Raw genomic sequence first — 22,732 nt, 5'->3', positions numbered from 1 at the left:
TGGATATATACGTCCCAAACATTAGCGACAGTTTGTCGCTACAATAGCGACGGTTCAGGATAAACCGTTGCTACAATAGCGACGGTTGTTAATATACCGTCGCTTATTTTGATTAGCGACACTTTTTAATAAAACCGTCGCATAAAATTGCGACTGATTGGAATATTAGCGACAGTTTAAAACCATCGCTATATAGGGACGGTTGAAGGAGAACCGTCGCCATTATAGCGACCGATTGAGTAAAACCGTCGCTAATTCTTCCGTTTTTTTGTAGTGGTTATCTTGTTGTGTCTGTATTTATATGACAAGACCTTAGAAATCAACACCAGTATACCGTTTTCGTTTCTAGTTCCGATTTCTCATTTTCAGAAACTGAACGGAAAAACCTCGGTTTGGTTCCGGTTTACTATGACGGATTTTTAAAGATGATTATGATTTATGTTTACGGTCTCAGATTTGGTCAAACACTAATGGTATCTGACCAATGAAAAATGTTTTAAGGCCTTCAATTTTGAGTAACAAAATTTGGTTGAAAAACTTTGTACATCTCACTTGTTCATACGAACTATAATATTTTTGTTAGCTTGGACATTTTTTCCCATAATGCGTTGAGTAATTTAATATTTGTTTATCTTGAAAGTTTGTTGGCTTAGTTATTGTGCTTATATTTATTCTTAAATTAATATTTGATAACCATGCCTATGTGTGATTTTGTATTAATTAATCAATTAATGTGTTTAGCGTGCTTTGATTATGCATAGGCAGTTGTGTTACTTTAAAGTTTAAATATACTTAACCTAAATGATTAACTAGCGTAGTGCCTAAATGTTTTTATGACTCCTTTAGGTTTGTTCCTAATTTTTTTTATTCATAGGATGTTTGTTAAATGTAAAATATATTGTGGTGTATAATAGAGTTTATTTCTAAATGATAAATTGATCAATATATTTATTGTATGTGACTTTATAATTTCTAAGTTTTTAAAATTCTCAAAAATATTTTAAACCTGAGTTATCTATCTATCTATCTACGCTACTATCACGTAAAAAAATAAATATATATTAATTTATATTTATGGTTTCTGGTCTCATGTCATATAGATGTAAAAATGAATTAGATTGGTTAATCATGTAAAATATATGAGTTAAGTTGATACTTTTTCAACGTACCAAAATAACGTGACAAACATCAGGTTACGGACCGACCCGTCTCGTCCAACTAAATTAAGATCCAAACAATCTCTGAATCATAACTATCGAAGTATACGTAACTTTGTCTAAACAAACAAAGTCGTCCTTTTTTTTCTTTTCTTTCTTTTCTTCCCGGCGGTGATAACCAGGCAATCCCAATCTCATTTTCTCGTCCCATGCATGTATGCTATTTTACTTTGGAATTGGAATATACTAACTTATATTAAAAATAAATTGGAAAGGGTGGAATATTTTTTTGATTAAAAATTATTTTAGAATAATATTTATATACAGTAAAATAATACATAAATGGTTTTTTTGTTAATATTTAATTTGTTTACATTAAAATTGATTTTGATTTTTTATATTGGACTTTTGGGTTTTTAATTTTATTTTATGTTTTTTTAAAGATGTGATTTGGCAGGTGTATAATTGGGTCTGGGGAAAGAAAAGCAGTGATGGTGACCTTACCGACCGTCGATTGTGTTATAAATAGTATAGATAATCACGCCATTTTATGTCACCACATAATTGAAATATTCGTCCCTCTTAATTTCTTTTTTATTCGGGTCCATTAATTCACAGATCAACCGGGAATTTGTAGGTCTCTTCTCGTTTCGATTTTGATTTCCTGAAAGGACGTGATTTCTTTTTTATTTTTGGCTAAAGATCCGATTTTTAGAGGTGGGTTATCTGTAACTTTGATTGTTTTTGATTTGTTTTTGCAGATTGATTCTTAAATAAAAATGGGTAATGCTTCATCAATGCTGACACAATACGATATTGAAGAAGTTCAGGAACACTGTAATAATCTATGTAAGTGGTTGTTCTTGCAGTATGTAAATTGTTTTGCGTGGTCTCTTTTTTCGTGGTGGTCGGGAAATCCGCGGTTTTTTGTTCTCTAATTTCTTTTTGAATTTATGATAATTTAGTTACTCAGCACGAAATAGTGTCACTGTATAAGAGATTTTGCCAACTGGATAGGAATGCAAAAGGATTCATATCAGCAGATGAGTTTTTGTCAGTACCAGAATTTGCAATGAATCCACTTTCTCAGGTAGAATCAGATAAAAATTGTAGATTTTTTGTGTGATTTCATATGAAATAGATTGTAACGTTGATGTGTAGTTTTTCTAGTATTCCCATCGAATAGAATCCAGGCGTGTGTTGAACTTTTTCCTTGTACATCTCACTTAGTTTGGTTTGATACATGACTTTGGTTGGATGTTGTTTTGATTAATGGCACTTTTTAATTTTTTTTAAAAAAATAAAATCTTTATATTTTCATGTGAAGTATATGTATCAAAGTGGAAAAGGTCACATATATTTTAAAATCTTTTTCTACTATATATTTAAAAATCGAAAAGTTCATATATCAAAATCTTGGTATTAAATCTCAAAATTTTCTTTTTTATGGGTTCTTTGTAGAGACTGCTAACAATGGTGGATGGCTTGAATTTCAAGGACTTTGTTGCATTTTTGTCTGCTTTCAGTGCAAAAGCGACTGCATCTCAGAAAATCGGGAGTAGGTCTCAAACCTGCTATTTGCCTTTCCATGGTTTAAATGATGAATGCACGCTTTTCTTTTTCTAGGCATTTGTAATAAATTAGGATAAGATATTGCTATTTACACCAATGGTATTAGATATGTATACATGATATTTATTGTTGTGTTGGGGGATATGAAATAGCTTTTCATCAATGTTGCTTAAAGATTGTGATTTAGAAACTAATACGGAGAGTCTAAATTTTGGGATTCCGTCTTTTCGGGTGATTGGATTTTGTAGCTTTCTGTTGTTTCTAAGGGGACCTCCATAAACTTGTAGACTAGTCGTAAATCGTAATGCAAATAACTATTGACTATAAATAAACTTTAAAAGAAGAAGCTGAATAATGTTACTGTGTTATTACAAGCAGATTATGCTTTATGATCGTATTGAGATGTCCAATTTGGTAATTAATTTTTTTATGAGAGCAGGCTTTCATTTCATCATTTGTGCTCAAGTTGATGTGTTTCTTCTATATTATGTTCATATTAAGCAATTTCTTGATACCTGGTCAGTTTTATGACCCAAAATATACCCTTCATCGGCTTCTGAACTTTTTCTCTTACCTGTCCAGTTATCTTCAAAGTATATGACAGGGATTGTAGAGGAAAGGTGACTTTCAATGACATAATTGAAGTGCTCAAGGATTTGACTGGACCATTTATGTCAGATAAGCAACGGGAGGTACTAAACAACTGGATTTCAAGTCTTTGAACTGCGAATTCTTGATTTGTTTATTTCCTTTTCTAAAACTTGAACTGAGTTCCCTTGCACGTTTTCGTACCATTGAACTCTCTGTTAAACTTGTTTATTTGTTATTGTGGAGTTTTCAGGAAGTTTTATGTCAGCTTCTGCAAGAAGCAGGATACACAAGTGAATCTTCTCTTCTGTTGGATGATTTCATTAAGGTCCGTCTGTTTTTTTTTCTAGCAAGTCATATCTTATCTTATGATCTTGCGCACTGCCACAACTTTTCTGTATTGGCAGTAAAACTATATCTCTAAAACTTGAGAAATTTAAAGCGGAACAAAGTTATGCTTTCTACAATGTATAATACTTAAAACTTGATCGAACTTACGGAAACATGAAATATGGAGGGGGAAGGTGGCGATTGCTCCTCTCTGCAGCGTCACTCCTTGCACAGCTGAATATGGAACCCGTAACAGCGGATAAAACTAAATCCCAAACCCATGTTCTTTGTTAATGAATGAGAGAAATCAGAAACGTGTTTGGAATACACAGCTACTTGATTCACCGTATGTTTGCGATGACTGACTGTCTCATTTCTTTATGCTTGTGATTCAGATATTGGACCATGAAGGTCTGAAAATGGAGGTGGAAGTCCCAGTTGATTAACCAAGCCTGATGTTGCGCAATTTGCCTTTGACTAGGAAATAACAAAGACAGAAGATTCGGTGGTATACTCGAGTTGTAGTGTAACATCGTCCATTTCCTTTCAATTATGGGAATGATGAATGTATATTGTAATAAACTATACCACGGGCTTCAAAAATGACAATTTATATATGATTTAATCAAATTTTGGTATATGCGTTATTAGAAAATAAAAAATATTAAGTTTTAGTTATACCAATAAAACGTTAAAGCTTTTATTTAATCTAGCTTATTTTAAAACTAATACACTCAAATTTTAAACACACAGAAATTACAAGTATAATTAAATTATAACAATTGATATAAATGGTAACAATAATATAGATCTAAACATAAATCTAAAACTTATACTGCAATAAAACGAATTCTATTTTTTGTTTTGTGGGCTTTTTTCTATATTAGCAAATATTTTGAAATTTCATTATATATAATTTTATAATTATGAACACGGTGTTGAGAAAATACAGCAAAAATTTGGCTTCCTCCCCTCTATGAAATCAAGATTTTTGACAGAAGCACACTTCACTAGATGCCTTGATTATGTAACCCACTTGCTAAATTTAGAGCCGCAGTTTCTGTTTACTAAATGTGTTCTGTTTACTAAACGTGTATAATGGGACAAATCTTGCAGCAGAAAACACCAATTACAATACTTCAAATCTTATGTAACATAATTGTATCTTATACTGCCTCTCGGATTCTCATGACTACTACTAAAGTCAGCCTCGGCAACTCTCTAGCTATCACAGGCAAGAGTGCAATTGCATTCAAATTTTCAAGAACCAAAAGGAAATGTCTGGAGATCAAGATGTTCTCGATGCTGGTGCATCGGGATTTTTGGCTTCAAATCATGCCACAGGTCGCACATTATCCCAGAATCGGTTCCAAAGGAGCAAAATGAAAGATATTAAACGAAGATTGCAAGTTCTTGAAGACGAAGCCGAAGTTTTACGGAGAGTTTTCTTGGAAAGTTTAGAAGGAAGAGCCAAGCTCATGGCGGAGATATATGAAATGTTCGAGAATATACAAAATTGCCTCATGCTAAAACAACAACAAAGGGACGACAGATTCAGTAATGGAGATCAGATAATTTCACCTCTCTTGGTACACAGTTCCCAACTAATTACTCATTTACTTGAGATTAGAACCAGTGGTTTAGTGTATACTATACTCATTACACGGTTAACATGCCTCCCATATATATTCGATAGATGTTTATATCTTTGCGATTTTGATTATCAAAGTTGTTAAATTTATTTGTCATCCAATTTTTGGCAGTTTCAATATTTTTTTCCCAACTGATATGACACACACATTAGTATCATATATATGTCGTCTCAACGTCAAACTAACATCAAATAATTAGTTACACATAAAAAAACAAATAAATTAAATTGCAAAACAAAAAATTAAAACTAAAATTTGACAACGTAGAGACTAAAATTAACATTTTTTGTATTGGAAATATACTTATTACATTGGAGATTGTTTTAGCCATAGTAAAGATGAACTCTAAAACTTGTACATACAGGGTAAGAAGATAAGGGGTCTGCTGCAAGTTCTGCGCCAAGAGCCAAATCCATCTCTTGTCAACAGAGATTTAAAAGCTAGGGCTTTGGTATAGATTTTTTCTCTATTTCATGTGTTTTTCCTGATTATTTCCATATAATTCTAGCTCAAGGATAATCATTATGGGCAGATAGAAATTTTCAATATTGGTAGAATAATAAGTACATGCTCTTTAACATTTGTTGATCGAGATGAGAGTGCCTCATTCCCTCAATCATCTCTATTTTCCTATATGGTATATTTTGCTCCGTTTGATTAAGATTTGGCTTATTTCTTGAGCCAAGAAAGCTTAAACTATCACACTCAGTTTAGCCTTATTAAGTAATTGTGCTCGTTCAATCTGCACATCTAAGTGCATAAGACTTCCCCATGCGCTCAAGAACCATTACATGAGTGCGCACCACCAACTGAACAACAGTCGAGACAATCATCGGCTTCTTCTGCGCCATGTCCTAAACATTTGCCTTGAAATAACTCAAAAAAGAAGAAGCATAAAAATAAAATATCTCGTTGCAATGGCATCTCTTCTGTTAGCTAGGGGTTGTTAAAATATATATCTGATAATAACTAACTCGCTAAAATCTCCTTTATTTCGCGCTGACCCATCGGCTTATTAATAAACAAATAGAATTTAATATGGTTGGCAGCACCTCAAGGTGATAAGCTCTTGTTCACCAACTAGCTAGAGCTGCGAGAGGCCTATCGACTAAAGTTTAAATGGAGTCTCTAAAAACAATTAATTGTTTAGTATTAACTAATTGATATAGATCATTTCTTTTGGAACAAATTCATATATATACACTTCTGTTGGCGAATTTTATTTTAGCGGATCAAGTGTAGTAGCAAATTTCAATTTAGGACAGATACGTGGATTAGAAGTAAATCCATGCATGTTTAGTTTATTTGTAAGAGATATGACAATTTTTATTTTAGTAATAGATATCTCATGATTAGAAGCAACCAATTTTTGGTCTAGTGATACCAATGTTACAACAAAAAGATAATATCTTATGTTCGAGATTTAGTCCTTGCGAAAAATTAAAAAAAAAAAAAACGGTGAGAAGAATAATATCTAAAGTGGGAGAAAAATCAAATACATGATTTATTCAATTCAATCTCAAAGATAACTTTCAAACATCTGATCTTGTAGTTATTAATGTACATCATATTTATATGTAATAAATTTATAATATTCATAAAAATTGAGATTCGGACATAATTCAATCCAAAATTAAACCAAAAGGTTTGAGAAAAGTTGATGCGACTTTCATATAGTCATTGATCTGTTCTACCCACGTACTAAAATCGAATAAAACGGATGTCACATATGAAACCATGAGCAATTAAGCTTGTTGACTACTTTATTTACTTATTTATTTATTTTCAAGTTAAAAAAAAAACATAATTTAGGACAGCCACAAGAAAACATGCGATTGTCTCCACATCGCTCACTCCTCCACTTCACCACGCTCGCCTACTCTAATACTCTCCTCTTCCTCCGCTCCATGGCCGCCTCCGCCTCCGCCTTCTCTTCTCAGCCTGTTAGCCCAGAAAACACCAAAGTGGGCTGGATCGGCACCGGAGTGATGGGCCAATCCATGTGCTCGCATCTCCTCAAGGCCGGCTACACAGTGACCGTCTTCACCCGCACCAAATCCAAAGCAGATTCCCTACTCTCCATGGGGGCCCACTGGGCCGACTCCCCTAATTCGTTGGCTTCCAAGTCCGACGTCGTATTCTCCATCGTGGGCTACCCCTCCGACGTCCGCCACGTTATCCTCCACCCCACGTCCGGTGCCCTCGCCGGCCTCCGATCTGGCGGAGTACTAGTCGACATGACCACATCCGACCCTTCCCTTGCCGTCGAAATTCACTCCGCCGCCACTTCCGCTTCCTGTTCCTCAATCGACGCACCCGTATCTGGCGGAGACCGCGGCGCCCGCCTCGGTACCCTCTCCATTTTCGCCGGTGGAGACGAAGCCGTAACCACCCGCATCACACCATTGTTAAACCATTTAGGTAGAGTGTATTATATGGGAGGACCTGGAAAGGGGCAGTTTTGCAAATTAGCCAACCAAGTAACCATAGCCACCACCATGGTCGGTCTGTGTGAGGGTTTGATTTATGCATCAAAAGCTGGTTTGGATTTGACCAATTACTTGAATGCTATCTCCACCGGGGCCGCGGGTTCGAAATCTTTGGATTTGTATGGGAACAGGATACTGAACAGGGATTTCGAAGCTGGGTTTTATGTGAATCATTTTGTTAAAGATTTGGGGATATGTTTGAGGGAATGCCAGAATATGGGGTTGGCTTTGCCTGGGTTAGCATTAGCTCAGCAGCTGTATGTGTCACTAAAGGCTCATGGAGAAGGCGATTTAGGAACACAGGCTCTTGTTTTAGCATTAGAGAGGCTCAATAATATCTCACTCGAATCCGAGAGTTCGAATTTAAAAGAAAAATAAATTGGTACAATGTTCAACTTATGCGATTGGTAGACCTATATGTGAATCCCATGATCTGAATTCTGTATTGAAATTCAGAAGTACTTTCAAATGAAATCTTGACTGTTAAATGGAACGTGCGTTCATTTGATGCTTAGTATTCTATGATGCAGCTTGTATTGGGAAACTACTTACGTGATTCTCAAGTTTATGTCTTTCTGCATTTTGTATTGCTGTATGTACACTTATATATTGTTTTGCTTTTAGTTCTCTTTGTCAATGTTCAATGCTGTAACTTTTTTATTTCTCCTCTTCTTTCTAATGAAGTGAAGTGTTTTTAGGTGACCTTTTAAGTTTTTAAGAGTGAGAATATTAATCTTGTAGATTTATCTGGAAAATATCTGAATCACTTACTGCGACATTGTGATTGTTTACAAGTGTGGGGAGATAGTTTAGGAACTATGAGTTGCAGTGTTATGTGAAAAAAATCCAATGATTAATGGTTGGAAGAAAAAAGCAGGGGAGTGCCTTATCCCAAAGAAGGTTACTTTATCTTGATTATGTGTCTGAAATGCTCTCGTAGTTGATGATTTGGTTATCAATGTGTGTTGTCTTGTGATGGATGGATTATGGTGTGAATGTGGATCTAACATCTTTGACGAACTGTGTTATCGCGATCTATTAAAGTATAAACACACAATCTTATATTGTAGTGGTTCCAACATTGCTGCTTATTGCTGGTCGATGTTCAAGATTTTTGGGAGCGTGTTAAAAATACGATTAGATTCTTGGACCTAGCCGGAGAGAATTGTGGATCATTGTTATGAACAACCATTCATTGCCCTGTACGTTCTTAACTTTGGAAACTAGTCGCTTCCCAATAAGTAGTTAGATTTCATGATTGTGTTGCAGAGTACACATCCTCTATAGGTGGTTCTAGGCAATTCAAACTAGTGTGTTTTATGCTGTTTCAGGTTAGAACTTCATGTGTCGTCCATGCATGTGGCTTGAAATCGCATTCCAATTGCAGATATCGAATTGATAGTGAAACCAAATACACCCTTTTTCGTGGTCAAGTACGAGTTTCCTATTCGGTCTGTAAGGAAGTTGTTTGATTTGGTCAAGGAATGTGGAGGGTACTTATTTGTACTGGCGTGCATAAACCTCTTCTTTTCAACCTTTCCACTGCTAAAAGGCTACAGTTAGGTTGGAGTTCTTTCTAGCCAATCTTTTCGATAAATCTTCATTCAGTACAAGATGTTTTCGTGGTATGGAACTTTTGGGATTCAATCTCGAACAAGAATAAAATTCATTTCGCACTATAATTTCGAAAAACTTTCATGCACCCACTGCAAAGTGGATGGATCTCTCCTTCGTGTTACTTTTTCCAGTGCTTGCATACATGAAAATGTAGGGATGTGAGATACGAGATCACTGAGAAAAAGAAGATAGGATTCTGTTCTACATCTACCGCAACTTGTTCTTTTCTTCTATCTATATGTCATGAGTCGGGTTTACGAGCTTCACTAGCAATTATCTTGCATTCAGCGTTACAAAAATTATCAATCCAAGTTGCTAAAGTAGTCCTGGGGTGTAGAATTATACAGTCATTCACACATGTCTCAAAAACCGACGAGGTGTACTATAAGGTATAGGACTCCCAAAATGCCTCTATGTGAAAAATGACCTCAGGATAATCATGGAGATGCTTAAATTTTGAAATTCTACTAAATCTTTTTTATACTATTAATTTGAAAACAACAATTAAAATAACTTAATATTTACATAAATTAAATACATTTAACAATTTAAAATTCAAGTGCATAAAATCTCTAAAATCGTTGATTACTAAAATTCGACTTCTACCTAACATATCAAAAAGTTATAGAAGTTAACGTAAAAAAGTTAGATGTATATATAATCTCTAAGTGGGCTGATAAATGGAATACATGGAATACAGATTACAGATAATATCTTATCTGGACTAGACTCATTTATGGCATATTTACACTTTTCCAAATTCAGAAATAAATAATTAAATATTATCTGCTCAAATTTTAATTCATTTCTTTTTTAAAAAAAAAAAAACAAAGAATTAGTAACGTGTCGAAACGTGTTTGGAGAAGATCCAAAGATGGCCATGCTATGCCAACTTAGCATTCACTAAAAATCATACCCAAATTGGTATAATATATCCAAAATTAGAATGTGCAATCACTTTCTTTAACCAAATTGCTATAATTAATTATGTGTTAAAGTAGTTTCTGATTCTAAATTGTTTCTTTTTATTTTATTATTATTATTATTAAGATTGAGTTTGGAAAAAAAAAGTAATTAGTTCTAAAGTGTTATATCAAGTAAGATTTCTTAAATGTGTTTTTTTTATAGGTGTCCAAGTTGATGAAATAAGTGAGCGTTTGACAAATAATTTCATTCAACGAGCATCTTGCACGTAACTTGCTCAGTGCAGTTATTTGGTTAGCGTGATTTGCAATCTATTGTATTAATCCGAAGATTTATCTAGTACACACCGAAAGATAACGACTGCGAGTTTCCTCGTCATAAAAAAATTATTTCTTCAAAAGTTATTTTTCAAAACATCTTTTTTATATGCCACTTATGAACATTGTTCTTTTCACAACGAAAGTATCTATTTCCTTCTAATTCAATACCTTGATTTTTTTATTTTGTAGGAGCCAGGGTAAAGCACATGATTATTTTAATTTTTAATTAATGTTAGAAAATTGAAGAAAACCAAGCATTGCATCATCCACACGTATTAAAATGTATGATATAACCTATAGCTAGTAACACATTTGTTCAGAACCATGTGCAAAAATGCTTCCACCAGCATGGAATCCTATAATTCCACGCGTGTGATTTCCTTAAATACTCCAAACTCGTATCTTCAGATCTGTAATTCTGTATGTACCAAGATTTGATAATTGTACTATTTTTTATCCTTAATATTTACCTTTTCGAACTAATTTACTAAATTATTTGCTAGAATTTGTGATCCGAGCTCGAAACCGAGTTCAATTCAAAATCAAATAATGCAGCTGGTGCAGCATTTTTCAAGATTTGTGAGGTAATTACAAAGCTGAGGATTAGGATTAAGCTATATTTATTTAATGGTGAATTCAGTTATAGGCCTTTGGCCGTTTTTACCAATCTTAGGTTGTTTTTAGGCGGATGGATATGAAGCTAGATATTTCAAATTTATAATAGTTATTTTTGAGTCAATGTGGTGAGTTTCAAATTCATCACAGCATGTAGATCGATTTTTTAAGTAGTGAAATTTATAATTTTTAAAAATATGTATATAAAACTTATTTATTCTGATTCGAGAAAGTCGGGCCATCTTCTAACATGACAAGTAAATTAAAATTGTCTGAATGAAATTGTGGGAAAGAAAGGTATAATAAGTGTAATTGTGTGCACATTAAGAATTTAGGCCATACCTCATTGAATAATATAATAAACAATGATAATGTTTAGAAGTATATAAAATGAAGGCAAATCAAAGCAGCTCTGCAAACTGCAACTCCATCTCTTACTTCACGTGACCATATTTTCTACCTATGTTTTCTATTATTTTTTCGATTTTTCGTTAGTATTGGTCGGTGAAATTCACTAAATAATATTTTCCCCTTTGATCCATCTCTTTATTTAATATTCATAAATACATCCTCCTCTGTCGTTCAATGATATTAATATTTCTTGACATGAAGTGTTGCTGGAAATTCTGTCAGCAGCTGGATTTGCTTTTAACTTTTCAATAAAAGCTTATACGCATTTCACTACAATAATTGTTTAATAAATTATTCAATCCGTGGCTTGATTTGATGATTCCTTAATTAATTCTAAGGATTAAACAAAGTAATTGTTTGAGGTTTCAATGTATAATCACACCATTCATTAGGGTAACGTTTAGTATGAAGGATCACACATTATTTGATTATACGACTTTATTTCGTCAATGTTTTAATCAGATTTTACAAAATTATTAGAGTTATAAATCATTATGTATCTATATGTTAAGATCAAAAGCTTATCACTATGTCAAAACCTATAGTTGTTAATCAAGACGTAATTTTATCTATTTATACTCATCGCAGTGTAGAATCTCTTGTGGACATGATGAGCTGGACTCATTTGGGTACCAGTGAATTAGGTTATTAGGCCCACGAATCGAAGATGTGTGTCTCACTATTGGTGTAACTATTTTTCTGTCCTTGTTATAACTTAATATAACATTTTTATGGATGTGAAATGTCTCCTATAAGGAATTTGTGACCAAGTAGACAACATAAAAATGAGACATGGGAGAGAAAAATAATGGGTTGCCCATACATTATTGTTGTTTGATGGGAAGGGTTGAAATTCCCCGATAACTAATGATAATAATACCAAAATCAATGTTTTCTTGCAATTTGGATTTGAAGTCAACCGCAAACAATTATTCAAATGCTTCGATTTTATAATAATATATTGCACATAATATCGCTAATAATGTAGAATGGATCCCATACGTACCTATCAGCTGGGAGGTAGGATTTAAATGAATTAAATTTATTACTTATCTCTAACTTATAAGAAAGTGAATTATTTCATCAGAATTTTGACACTTTTACATATTTTGTAAAAATTTAGAGAAGAACAATTATATTAAATAAAGATAGGATTATCTATAATTTTTTGTATGTGTTTATAATTTTATTTATCGTATTTTAGTGCATTTTGACTTTAAGGAAGTGACCAATTTTGTTGTAATCTTATATTTCGTCTAATTAAATTCATAATAGGAACTATAATGACAGTATAATTTATCTCCCGAATCATATAATGACAATATTTGATAGTCTATAGTAGGTCGGTTGTAAACGAATCGAAACGATTTGCGAGCTTTTCGAGCCGACTTGAAAATTATTCGATTTGCAGTTGAATTTATTGAATTTGAGTTGAACATATTCGAATTTTTTTTTAGCCGAAGCAGAACTCTCGCGAGCTCAAATTATATTGTTCGATAATTCGCGAGTCTTGATATTTTATTAATAAAATATACATTTATATTAACTGAATAGATTTTGAGGTTTGTGAGTATTTATTATTGTTCGAATAGCTCACGAATAGGTCCTGATTTTTCGAATCGAACTCAAACCCGAACATTGATTCAAACCAAACTCTCGAACAATTTTTTTTAAATTTTTCGAGTTCGAATAGAACTCGAGCTCGAATATATTTTATATTTATTTTGAGAGGAATTCGAGTTTTAAAATTTTCAGCATATTCGAATCAATTTAGTTAATTTACACCCTTAGTCCACAGCACCAAAGCATCTTATTAGCTTAGTCGATTTTAAGAAGGAGATAGTGAAATTTGCCTCTTAGGCCATCTCCAACCCAAAACTCTATTTTAAAGCAACTCTACTCTAAAATAGTGCAGTTTCTGCACCAAATACAATGTTCATATCCAACCCATCTACTTCAAATCCTACTTTAAAAATGAATATTCTTGGAATATTTTTTTAATTTTATTTATTTCATTTTTTTATAAGTTATTAAATATATATTTTTTAAATTTAGTGATATAATTATAATTTAGTTTGATTATATTTATTCTCCTTGCACTTAAATTAAATGTATTTGATTTCGTTTTTTTATTTTAATCGTGTGTTTGAATGTTTAAATATTATTCGATAAATTTGTGTATTCGATTATGTTATTTATAGTAATGATTTACATTAACCTTTTAATTTATAGATTAATATGTTAATCAAATAAATTTCAATTATTAATACTAACAAAATATTTTTTTATTTAATATATTAATTAAATGTTTTTAAATTATTTAAAATATATTAAAGAATTCATATAATATTAAATATATTATTTATTAAATTAATCATAATTTAAAAATAATAAAAAAGTAAATAAAAAATCAAAAAAAAAAATAAAAAAAGAAAACAACATCCTGCGTCAAATTTTGACGCAGGAGGGGCGGTTGGAGGGCATAGGACAGCTTTATACGTACCAAGCATGCACCAAGAGATTGATGAGCATGAATCAATACATATTTCAAGTAGCAAGAATTTACCAAGCATTCCTATGAGCACAAATTTGCGAAAATTGTATTTTTAGTTCTGTGTGTTTACCTCTTTGAAAGTTTAATATTTTTTCCGAGATGACGATGACGTGTCACCAGTAAGACGATGAAACGGCGTCAACATGACTCTTAGTGTGAAATATCACATCAGCACTTCTAATCTAAATGACTGAAATTTGACAACATAAAAAATTTAAACCAAAAAAAAAAAACGAACATTATCAAGGTTGAGAGAAGCGATAACGCATTATTTAATTGTTTGCTTATATGCTGATCATCATCTCATTCCAGAAGAAAGAATCATTAATGGATGCTTAGTAGCTTTACAAAGGCAATTAAAAAAAAGAGTTAAATGACAGAAAAGTCATAAATTTGAAACCTAAAACCAAAAAAAATGTTTGATTACCATAAAAGCCATTGCTATTTCCTACAATACTGTTGCATTGTAGATGAAAATTGAAAATCAGACCCAAAAAAAATTCAAAACAATACAAAAAAGTCATAGAGCGAAATCACAAAGCATTTTATTTAGTAAATAGTAACAAGATTTGGGTGAAAACGAGATTAATAGGATAATTCAATAACTTATAAATTCCAAAAATCAACAAAATGTAAATTATCTATATTTCTTAATCCTAACATCAATATCACTGTAAATCAAGATTAATAAGCCATTAATGACTATCAACGTTCCTACATAAAAGTTTATGTCGTTACGCTTCTTTGACTGTAAAACAACAATAATAAATTTTTCAAACAAAGAAAAAAGCGATAATATGAGAAATATTAGGGTTGAGACAGTCAAATGAAGTACTTAGTGCATTCAAAAATAACTGATTACCCTTATATAAGTGAAATCTTGAATTTATTGACTTGGACTTAGGTTTCATGTAGCATTTTATTATATGCGTGTAATAAAATAAATTTAAATGATTTTGCAAATTAATTCTCATAGACTTTTTTAGACTGAACAATATTACAATTTTATATTCAAATATTAAAATCATTTTTACATCTTTTATCTCATTTTATATTAATATATACTATTAAAATACGTTTATTATTTGTCCTTTGGCTAAATTATACAATATTAAATGTTATGAAAACCGTGTGAAGCATATCGATTATGTTTAAATCCCTAATTTAAGAAATAAATCGGGAAAATAGTAAGCATTTTATTATATAAATTCATCCAATTTAAAAAGTGACCTTTTCAATTTTTAAAATTACTTTTTTTTTCCATTTTCAGTGCCATATAGAGTTACTCCATATTAAGATAACTCCAAATTTGGGACAAAAGGATAAAAAATTAAATAAATTTTCTCCTTAATACAGTTTTTGTAAAAAATATAAATAAAATGCCTTTTTTTTTTTCTTTTTTGAAATTATTGGAGCAAATTTTTTGTGTGCTAATGGCAATTTAATTTGACAGCAATCCTGCAAATTGGGTACGCCATAACAAAATAATCACCAATAAATATATCTCGTGAATACACAATAATATTGTCATTTAAATAATATTGGAATTGGTTAAAACAAATAATAGTATTGGGACTGCCACTCTTTATGACGTCTCTTTAAACCATATAAAGCAACAAATCCACAAGCAACAAGTCTACTTGTGTTACATTTCCAAAAAGAGCAAACTGATCATCTGGCAAATTTTTTTATTTTTATTTTTTTTAAAAAAAACACACACATAAATAAAAATTAATAAATTATATAAAATAAAAATAATTTTATTATAAAAAGCTTTATCTAAATATTAGTATGATATTATTGAATTATGATATAATAAATTAATAATAATTTATTAAAATTGCAAGTTGTAGACTTAATTAAGATTTAAAATTGAATTATTGTTCCGAATATTTTCTAAAATTTAATGGAAAGAAATATATAAAATAATATTTTTAAATTGATTAACGAACAAATTATTTTAAAAATATTAATAATCATAAACCAAGTAATAAAGCAAATTAATTATATATATATATATATATATATATATATACACACACATTCACTGTATTAATTAACTATATATATATATAGCACATTCACTGTATATATATATATAGCACATTCACTGTATTAATTAACTATGAAATCACATCATATCATACAAAGGATCGAGAATATTGGTTATATATTATATATCATAGAAAAGGGAAAACAATAGAAAAAAAAAAGTGAACATAGCCCACAATAGGCTGTAAAATTAGACGCAAAAAGAGAATTATTTTTAAATGAAAATAAAATTATAAATTTTGTTTTGTCACCCGACGGCACGCTCCCTATTAATACTAGCTAGCAAAGGCAAAATGAAAAAGAGAAGAAAAGCTACACTACAGATATGCACGTACATTTGTGGTAACAGCGCTCTTCATGAGAGTAATATATCTCAAACATAGTCGAGAGGGAATCAAGAAAAGAAATCCTAACTCCCAAATATGTGCAATCCCACCACCAATCCTACGGTCTGCATCTCCGTGGAGAATCAACATGATCACCACAAGCAACCGCCGCCGCAAGCCCACCTGTTTCTTGATCTGATATCAGTCTCCGCCACCTACAAACCCCAAGAAACCACCAAGAAGCCTCCACCGGAGGTGAACAATCTTCCAACCCCATCTGAATTTGTTGAGGAAACAAAAGCACTTTTCAGATTAGCATTTCCCATAGCCCTGACAGCCCTAATACTCTACTCGAGGTCGATGCTTTCTATGCTGTTTTTAGGCCATCTGGGTGACCTAGAGCTGGCTTCGGGTTCATTAGCCATAGCTTTTGCTAATATAAGTGGCTATTCGGTTCTTTCTGGGCTCGCATTAGGGATGGAGCCTCTTTGCTCGCAAGCCTTCGGCGCCCAGCGGCCGAAGCTTCTTTCTTTGACGCTGCAGAGGTCTGTGATTTTTCTTCTTGTTTGCTCGGTGCCAATCTCCTTTCTTTGGCTGAATTTCTCTAATATTTTTATGTATCTTCACCAAGACCCCAGCATCACCTCATTGGCCCAGACTTATCTTCTCTTTTCGATCCCTGATCTTATCACGAATTCATTTCTTCACCCCGTAAGGATTTACCTTCGGGCTCAAGGTATCACCCATCCTTTGACTTTCGCTTCCTTCGTTGGAACGGCTTTCCATTTGCCCATAAATTATTTGTTTGTTTCCCAACTCAAACTCGGCGTTGCTGGCGTGGCGGCTGCTTCCGCCGCGTCCAACGTCATGGTGCTGTTAGCCTTGGTTCTCCACATCTGGGCTCGCGGACTGCACGTCCCAACATGGTCCAACCCCAGCCTGGAGTGCTTAACTGGATGGGCGCCGCTCATCCGGATGGCGGCGCCGAGCTGTGTCTCCGTGTGCCTTGAATGGTGGTGGTACGAGATCATGATAGTGTTGTGTGGGCTGCTTGTGAACCCCAAGGCCACCATGGCAACCATGGGTATCTTGATTCAAACAACCTCGTTGCTTTATGTGTTCCCTTCTTCCCTGGGGTTCGCTGTCTCAACTCGGATCGGGAACGAGCTGGGGGCGAAACGGTGGCAGAAGGCAAGAATATCTGCCGTGGTCTCCATTTTTCTCGCAGGCTTAATGGGATTAACCGCGATGACATTCGCCACCACTGTCCGGAATTTCTGGGCCAGGATGTTCACAAGCGATGAACACATCTTACGGTTGACATCGGCGGCGCTGCCGATCCTAGGGCTTTGCGAGCTCGGGAACTGCCCGCAGACCGTCGGATGTGGGGTGATAAGAGGGACAGCGCGGCCTTCTATCGCTGCTAACGTGAACTTGGGTGCGTTTTACTTGGTGGGGATGCCTGTCGCTGTTGGGCTTGGGTTCCTGCTTGGGGTCGGGTTCTGTGGGCTTTGGATTGGGCTTCTGTCGGCCCAAGTGTGCTGCGCAGGTTTAATGTTGTACGTGGTGGGGACCACCAACTGGGGCTTCCAGGCAGGGAGGGCACAGATGCTGACGTGTGGTGAAGGCGAGGAGAATGACAGGGAGCCCTTGATTTGTGTAAAAGTGACGTCACAAGATGAGGACCTTTTCACAAAAATAACACCTTTGCCCCTTGTGTGATTTTATTTTTTAGATAGTATCCTTTTGTGTATTAATGGATTTTTTTTTGGAGTTATCAATTTGGGTTTAAAAATATTTATGTAAAGAGATTATATGGAAGGAGTGTTTAATGAGAAATTTTTGTTTCTAATCCAACTTTTGTTATGCTCATATTAATTAGTACAATATAATCCATATGTAACAAAATACAAACTTCAAATATGGCTTTTGTGTGATAAAGAAAGAGTTGATTTCATCTCACACTCAATCAAAATTTAGAGTCATAAATTAACTCAACCAGCTATATTCCATCTCCACCTATTTTTCAAAAAGGTATTCATATATAACAAAAATTCATGTGAGACGGTCTCACTGGTCGTATTTTGTGAGACATGTATCTTATTTGTGTCATTCATAAAAAATATTACTTTTTATGCTAAGGTATTAATTTTTATTGTGAATATCAGCAGTGTTGATCCGTCTCACAGATAAAAATTCGTGAGACCGTCTCACAAGAGACCTACTCTTTATATATATGCACAAACATATTTTCCCTCTTGTTTAATTTCCTGTTTAATTTCCATCAAAATTAAGCAAAATATATTATATTTTATATATTTTTGACCCTTTACGAAATTAAAAAAAAAATCATTTTCAGGTCCATTTCCACAAATAATTTATTAGATTTGTTTTCACCCCCATCTTTGAATAGCCATGTCTCTCGACATGCGACAGCCTTTTGGGTCACTATCAATAATGCGAAGTGACGACGAAGGTTACTCTGCAAAAACGAATTAATTATACGAGTGCGATGGTGTGAATTTGAGGCAAAGTGAATTTATGGTAAAAAAATGTTACATAATCCAATATTTATACCACTTTATCTTATTTGAACAGACCAAACCAATTGTAAAGAAATGTGGTTGTTTCCAGGACAAGATGGTCCAACTCCAGTTGTTCATTTGTCATGGCCACAAACCAAAACCCTTTCCAGGCTCATAGCTCAAGTAAGTGCCAATTATAGCCGCGAAAACGACGCGCTACCGAATTCATATGCAAGTTCGAGTAAGTTAAAAACGATTTTTTTCTCAAAGGAAAGAGATGAATTTCCTTTTATAATGTTGTTTGGTGAAATTGTACTTAATTTAATGCGGGAAAATGGATGTGGTGATTTAGATGTATCTAATACACTCTGTCAATTTTATATTATAATAGTTATATGTGGCTGACACTGAGAGAAGGAAGATCAGTTCATGTTCATGCCTCCCCTTCATTAATTTTACCGAACAGTGCCTTTTTTTTTTTTTTTGTATATATATCATAGATAAAATAGAAAAAAGAAAACTAAATTTTTTCGTTCTTGGAAGATCCAAATTCCAATATTAACGTAATGCTCCTAAATTTTTTTTGAGGAAAATCAATGCAAATTTCCACATCCAACTATATATAGAGGTAGTTTTCGCATGCGGTATTTTCTTCGGCATTTTTAGGGTTTGTATTCGTTGTTTTTCATATAATTAGCTTACCATACCTCAATAAAAGAAAAATTTATATTAACATTACAAATATCATGTGTTCATTGACATGCTGTTGAAGAGCAGTTATAGTGCTCCAATATTCTCTGTCAGTTAACGAGAGTCGAACACATGATCTTGTTTTATATACGTACCAATTGTTTGGTGTACTTAGCGTTTTAATAAAATCTATGGCAGTTTTTAATGCTGTAATTTAATTTTTCTTTTTTAAATCGTGCAACAACTCTATCGTTGTATTTTTACGGCTATGATCTGCCCACGACTTTACTACAACAATTGAATTCAAATACAGCTGACGTCTCTTCCAAAAATTTGGATTCCACGAATATGAAATAAGATACAATTTAAAAACAGTAGCCTCTCATTCAAATCATTTTCTACTCACACTACATTTAACGCGTTAATTTGTTAAGAGACTATTAAAAGATCAGAATACTACATTATTCTGCCTCTGAAAATAATCAACTCAACACTTAAAAAAGTGTTGCTACCACCATTGAAATGTAACGAACTTCTATAAAAAATCTGATGCCCTTTCACTAGATTCCAAATTATTTAAAAAAATTTAAAACTATTAAATTCTGATATTTTCTGTGCACTTAATTTGTGGGGCAAAAAAGGCCAATGAGAAATTAAATGTAACCAATTTGTTACACCATATTGTGAGTGAGACAGAAAATGAGAGGTTAAATCATATTTCAATATCACAACAGTGACATCATATGTATGTATAAAAACTCAAATTATGCATTCATTATTTTTCCTAATTTTTTTTTTTAAAAAAAAGAAAATTGTTTTAAATATCATCCCCAGAATCTCTCTTTCGGGTAGATCCTATAATTATGCATGTTTAATATTCTTGAATCTTGTGAATCCCTCTTGTCTTACAGCGACCACCCGTTCGGGAGATGATCTAATAACTCGTCATCGTCCTTACTATACCATACCGCGCAGAATGTGTAACGCATTATTTAAATCTGATTTTCAAGGGCAATTGATAGGGAGAAAATAAGAGTCTAATTTATGCATAAAATAAGTAGAAAAGGAAAAGTGGGAGCTAGCTAGGGGTGAAAATGAGAATATGATAAAATAGAGCTAGCGTTGGAAAAGGGGAACAAACTGGGGTCTTGTCTACCTTTTGAGAGGCAGAATCAATGGCGAGCAGGGAATTCGCACGAGGGGTCCGTTGCGCCAGAAAAAAAGTTTCGATCGAATTCCCACTGGAAATTGTAACGTAGCGAGGTACATTTTGAGTCATTTGCAGAAGAAGAAGAAAATAATTATAATATAGGTGGAAGAGAAACTGGGGCTTCTGCTACTGTACACGTTATACTAAAGGATAGAAGGCTCAGAAATGGGGTCCTGACACTCATTTCTTCCACTCACCTCCATTGAATCCTTTTACAACTGAATTTACACCATCCTCAATTTTCAACTCTCCCACCCTTTTTTTTAACCTCAGTAATCGCAGTTATTTTTCAAGTAGTCGAGCTATTCTTGATCATTTCATTGAATTCGTGATGCTTGGTGAAACGTTTGCCTCGACAGCTCTGTTGGCCTTTCGTATCATGTATATGCAAACTATTAACGATTAAAAGTAATAAATCATCTTTAAATTAAAATCAATCAATAATGAACAAGACATTCGATTTTCCCACGCTAGCATGCCTCTAGATTCGCTCGATAGGGGTTCACAACAGTAGGTTTTTTTTTTTTTTTTCGTTTCATCAGTTCTAGATATAGTTCTTCTTTTTATTGTTTCGAGGAAATTATATATTTTTTATTATATATTTATACTTTTTTCGATTTTTGTCACATATATTACCAAAGTTCAGTTTTTGTTCGTCGTTTTGTTTTTGTTTTTGTTTTTGTTTTTTTTGCAATTTTAATTACTTATCCAATGTGACAATGATGTGTTGTGATGGCGATTTGGCGACGACATAAAGATAACGTATACGGTGTCACATCAACATCCTCAATAAAAAATTGCTAAAAAAATAATAATTCTAGGCGTTGACATATAATAGACTAATTCTTTCTTCAAAATCTCATCCATCTTAACCAATTTTTTTAAAATAAATAGTAACTTAATTTCATCAACTATGTTGCATAAGATTAAATTTAAAATAAAAAAAATTTGGTTGTGAAGAGGAGAATCAAATTGAGTCCTTGACAGTTAGATAGAATGGTACATTCTCATGTATTTTTAGAAAAGTTCAATATTCTCTGCCTTTTTACTGTTTTCGGTTTAATCTCCCAGGGCCAGTACTTTAACCAACCAATTCCTGCAAACAAATCATGGGGTCCCTTTTATATATATATCAGGTTTTCTCTGGTACGGATATTCTTAAATTTTTTTATAAATTTTCCACTAAATTTTTAAGTTTTTCAGAATTTGAGTGCAAATGTTAACTAAAAATGAATCTTTACACATAATAATAATAACGTCCGAAGTTCTGTTTTTTTTAAGCAAATTCTCATTTTTATCTACAGATTAATTAGTAGGAGTAGTCCTTTTTTGTCAGGATTTTGGAACACGTTTGTTTTGCCTGCTAGCTTTTTCAGTTTTCGAAATTCGACAATTAATTGTACCAACTTACTTTTCAAAAGAGAAAGAAAATGAAAAAAATATCTTGTACACCTACGTACTATCTTCTCATCCTTAAATCTCAATAAACCACCAACGACTCTGACATTAGCGTCGGCCGTAAAAAAACCCAGTTCCTCCTATATGTATTGGGTCTTAAAAACGATGAGCACAAAAACAAAAAGGATGTTTTGTCATCTTATCATCGTTCGGTCGCTAGACATATCATTTAGGAAAAATAAGAAATTCCGTCATGTAAGTTAGTTTATTTTAGATTTTGGTCATTTTATTAGACAAAGTGG

General features: G+C 33.1%; 3 protein-coding genes across 4 annotated transcripts; all 3 read left to right on the top strand.

Annotated features, from left to right (window-relative positions):
- The first annotated feature begins 1,646 nt into the window (after positions 1 to 1,646).
- LOC142546121 (uncharacterized) lies at positions 1,647 to 4,281 on the top strand. 2 transcript variants are annotated; one of them, XM_075653643.1, is made up of 7 exons: positions 1,647 to 1,794; positions 1,919 to 2,006; positions 2,123 to 2,247; positions 2,619 to 2,715; positions 3,312 to 3,421; positions 3,571 to 3,645; positions 4,043 to 4,281. In XM_075653643.1, exons 2-7 carry the CDS (start codon positions 1,937 to 1,939, stop codon positions 4,091 to 4,093), a joined length of 528 nt encoding a protein of 175 aa, XP_075509758.1. In that variant the 5' UTR covers positions 1,647 to 1,794; positions 1,919 to 1,936; the 3' UTR covers positions 4,094 to 4,281. The 2 variants fall into 2 exon arrangements, with proteins under 2 accessions (XP_075509758.1, XP_075509759.1); XM_075653644.1 differs by having other exon boundaries at positions 1,671 to 1,790.
- A 2,813-nt stretch (positions 4,282 to 7,094) lies between these two features.
- LOC142546119 (putative 3-hydroxyisobutyrate dehydrogenase-like 1, mitochondrial) lies at positions 7,095 to 8,375 on the top strand. The gene has a single exon (XM_075653638.1). It carries the CDS (start codon positions 7,129 to 7,131, stop codon positions 8,164 to 8,166), a length of 1,038 nt encoding a protein of 345 aa, XP_075509753.1. The 5' UTR covers positions 7,095 to 7,128; the 3' UTR covers positions 8,167 to 8,375.
- Positions 8,376 to 16,546: 8,171 nt separating this feature from the next.
- On the top strand, positions 16,547 to 18,464 carry LOC142546118 (protein DETOXIFICATION 51-like). The gene has a single exon (XM_075653637.1). It carries the CDS (start codon positions 16,704 to 16,706, stop codon positions 18,327 to 18,329), a length of 1,626 nt encoding a protein of 541 aa, XP_075509752.1. The 5' UTR covers positions 16,547 to 16,703; the 3' UTR covers positions 18,330 to 18,464.
- Positions 18,465 to 22,732: the final 4,268 nt, after the last annotated feature.

The sequence above is a fragment of the Primulina tabacum genome, chromosome 5 (assembly GCF_025594145.1).
Source record: "Primulina tabacum isolate GXHZ01 chromosome 5, ASM2559414v2, whole genome shotgun sequence".
NCBI classification, from domain to species: Eukaryota; Viridiplantae; Streptophyta; class Magnoliopsida; order Lamiales; family Gesneriaceae; genus Primulina; species Primulina tabacum.
The sequence above is the reverse complement of the archived record's forward strand: the minus strand, read 5'-3'. Positions and strand labels throughout refer to the sequence as shown.

Excerpts from the sequence above, each read along its gene's own strand:
- LOC142546121 (XM_075653643.1), top strand. The coding sequence starts at position 1,937 with ATGGGTAATGCTTCATCAATGCTGACACAATACGATATTGAAGAAGTT. Across the intron at positions 2,716-3,311 it reads TGCATCTCAGAAAATCGGGA|TTATCTTCAAAGTATATGAC; the intron begins GTAGGTCTCAAA and ends TTACCTGTCCAG. Across the intron at positions 3,646-4,042 it reads TGTTGGATGATTTCATTAAG|ATATTGGACCATGAAGGTCT; the intron begins GTCCGTCTGTTT and ends CTTGTGATTCAG.
- LOC142546118 (XM_075653637.1), top strand. The coding sequence starts at position 16,704 with ATGTGCAATCCCACCACCAATCCTACGGTCTGCATCTCCGTGGAGAAT.
- LOC142546119 (XM_075653638.1), top strand. The coding sequence starts at position 7,129 with ATGCGATTGTCTCCACATCGCTCACTCCTCCACTTCACCACGCTCGCC.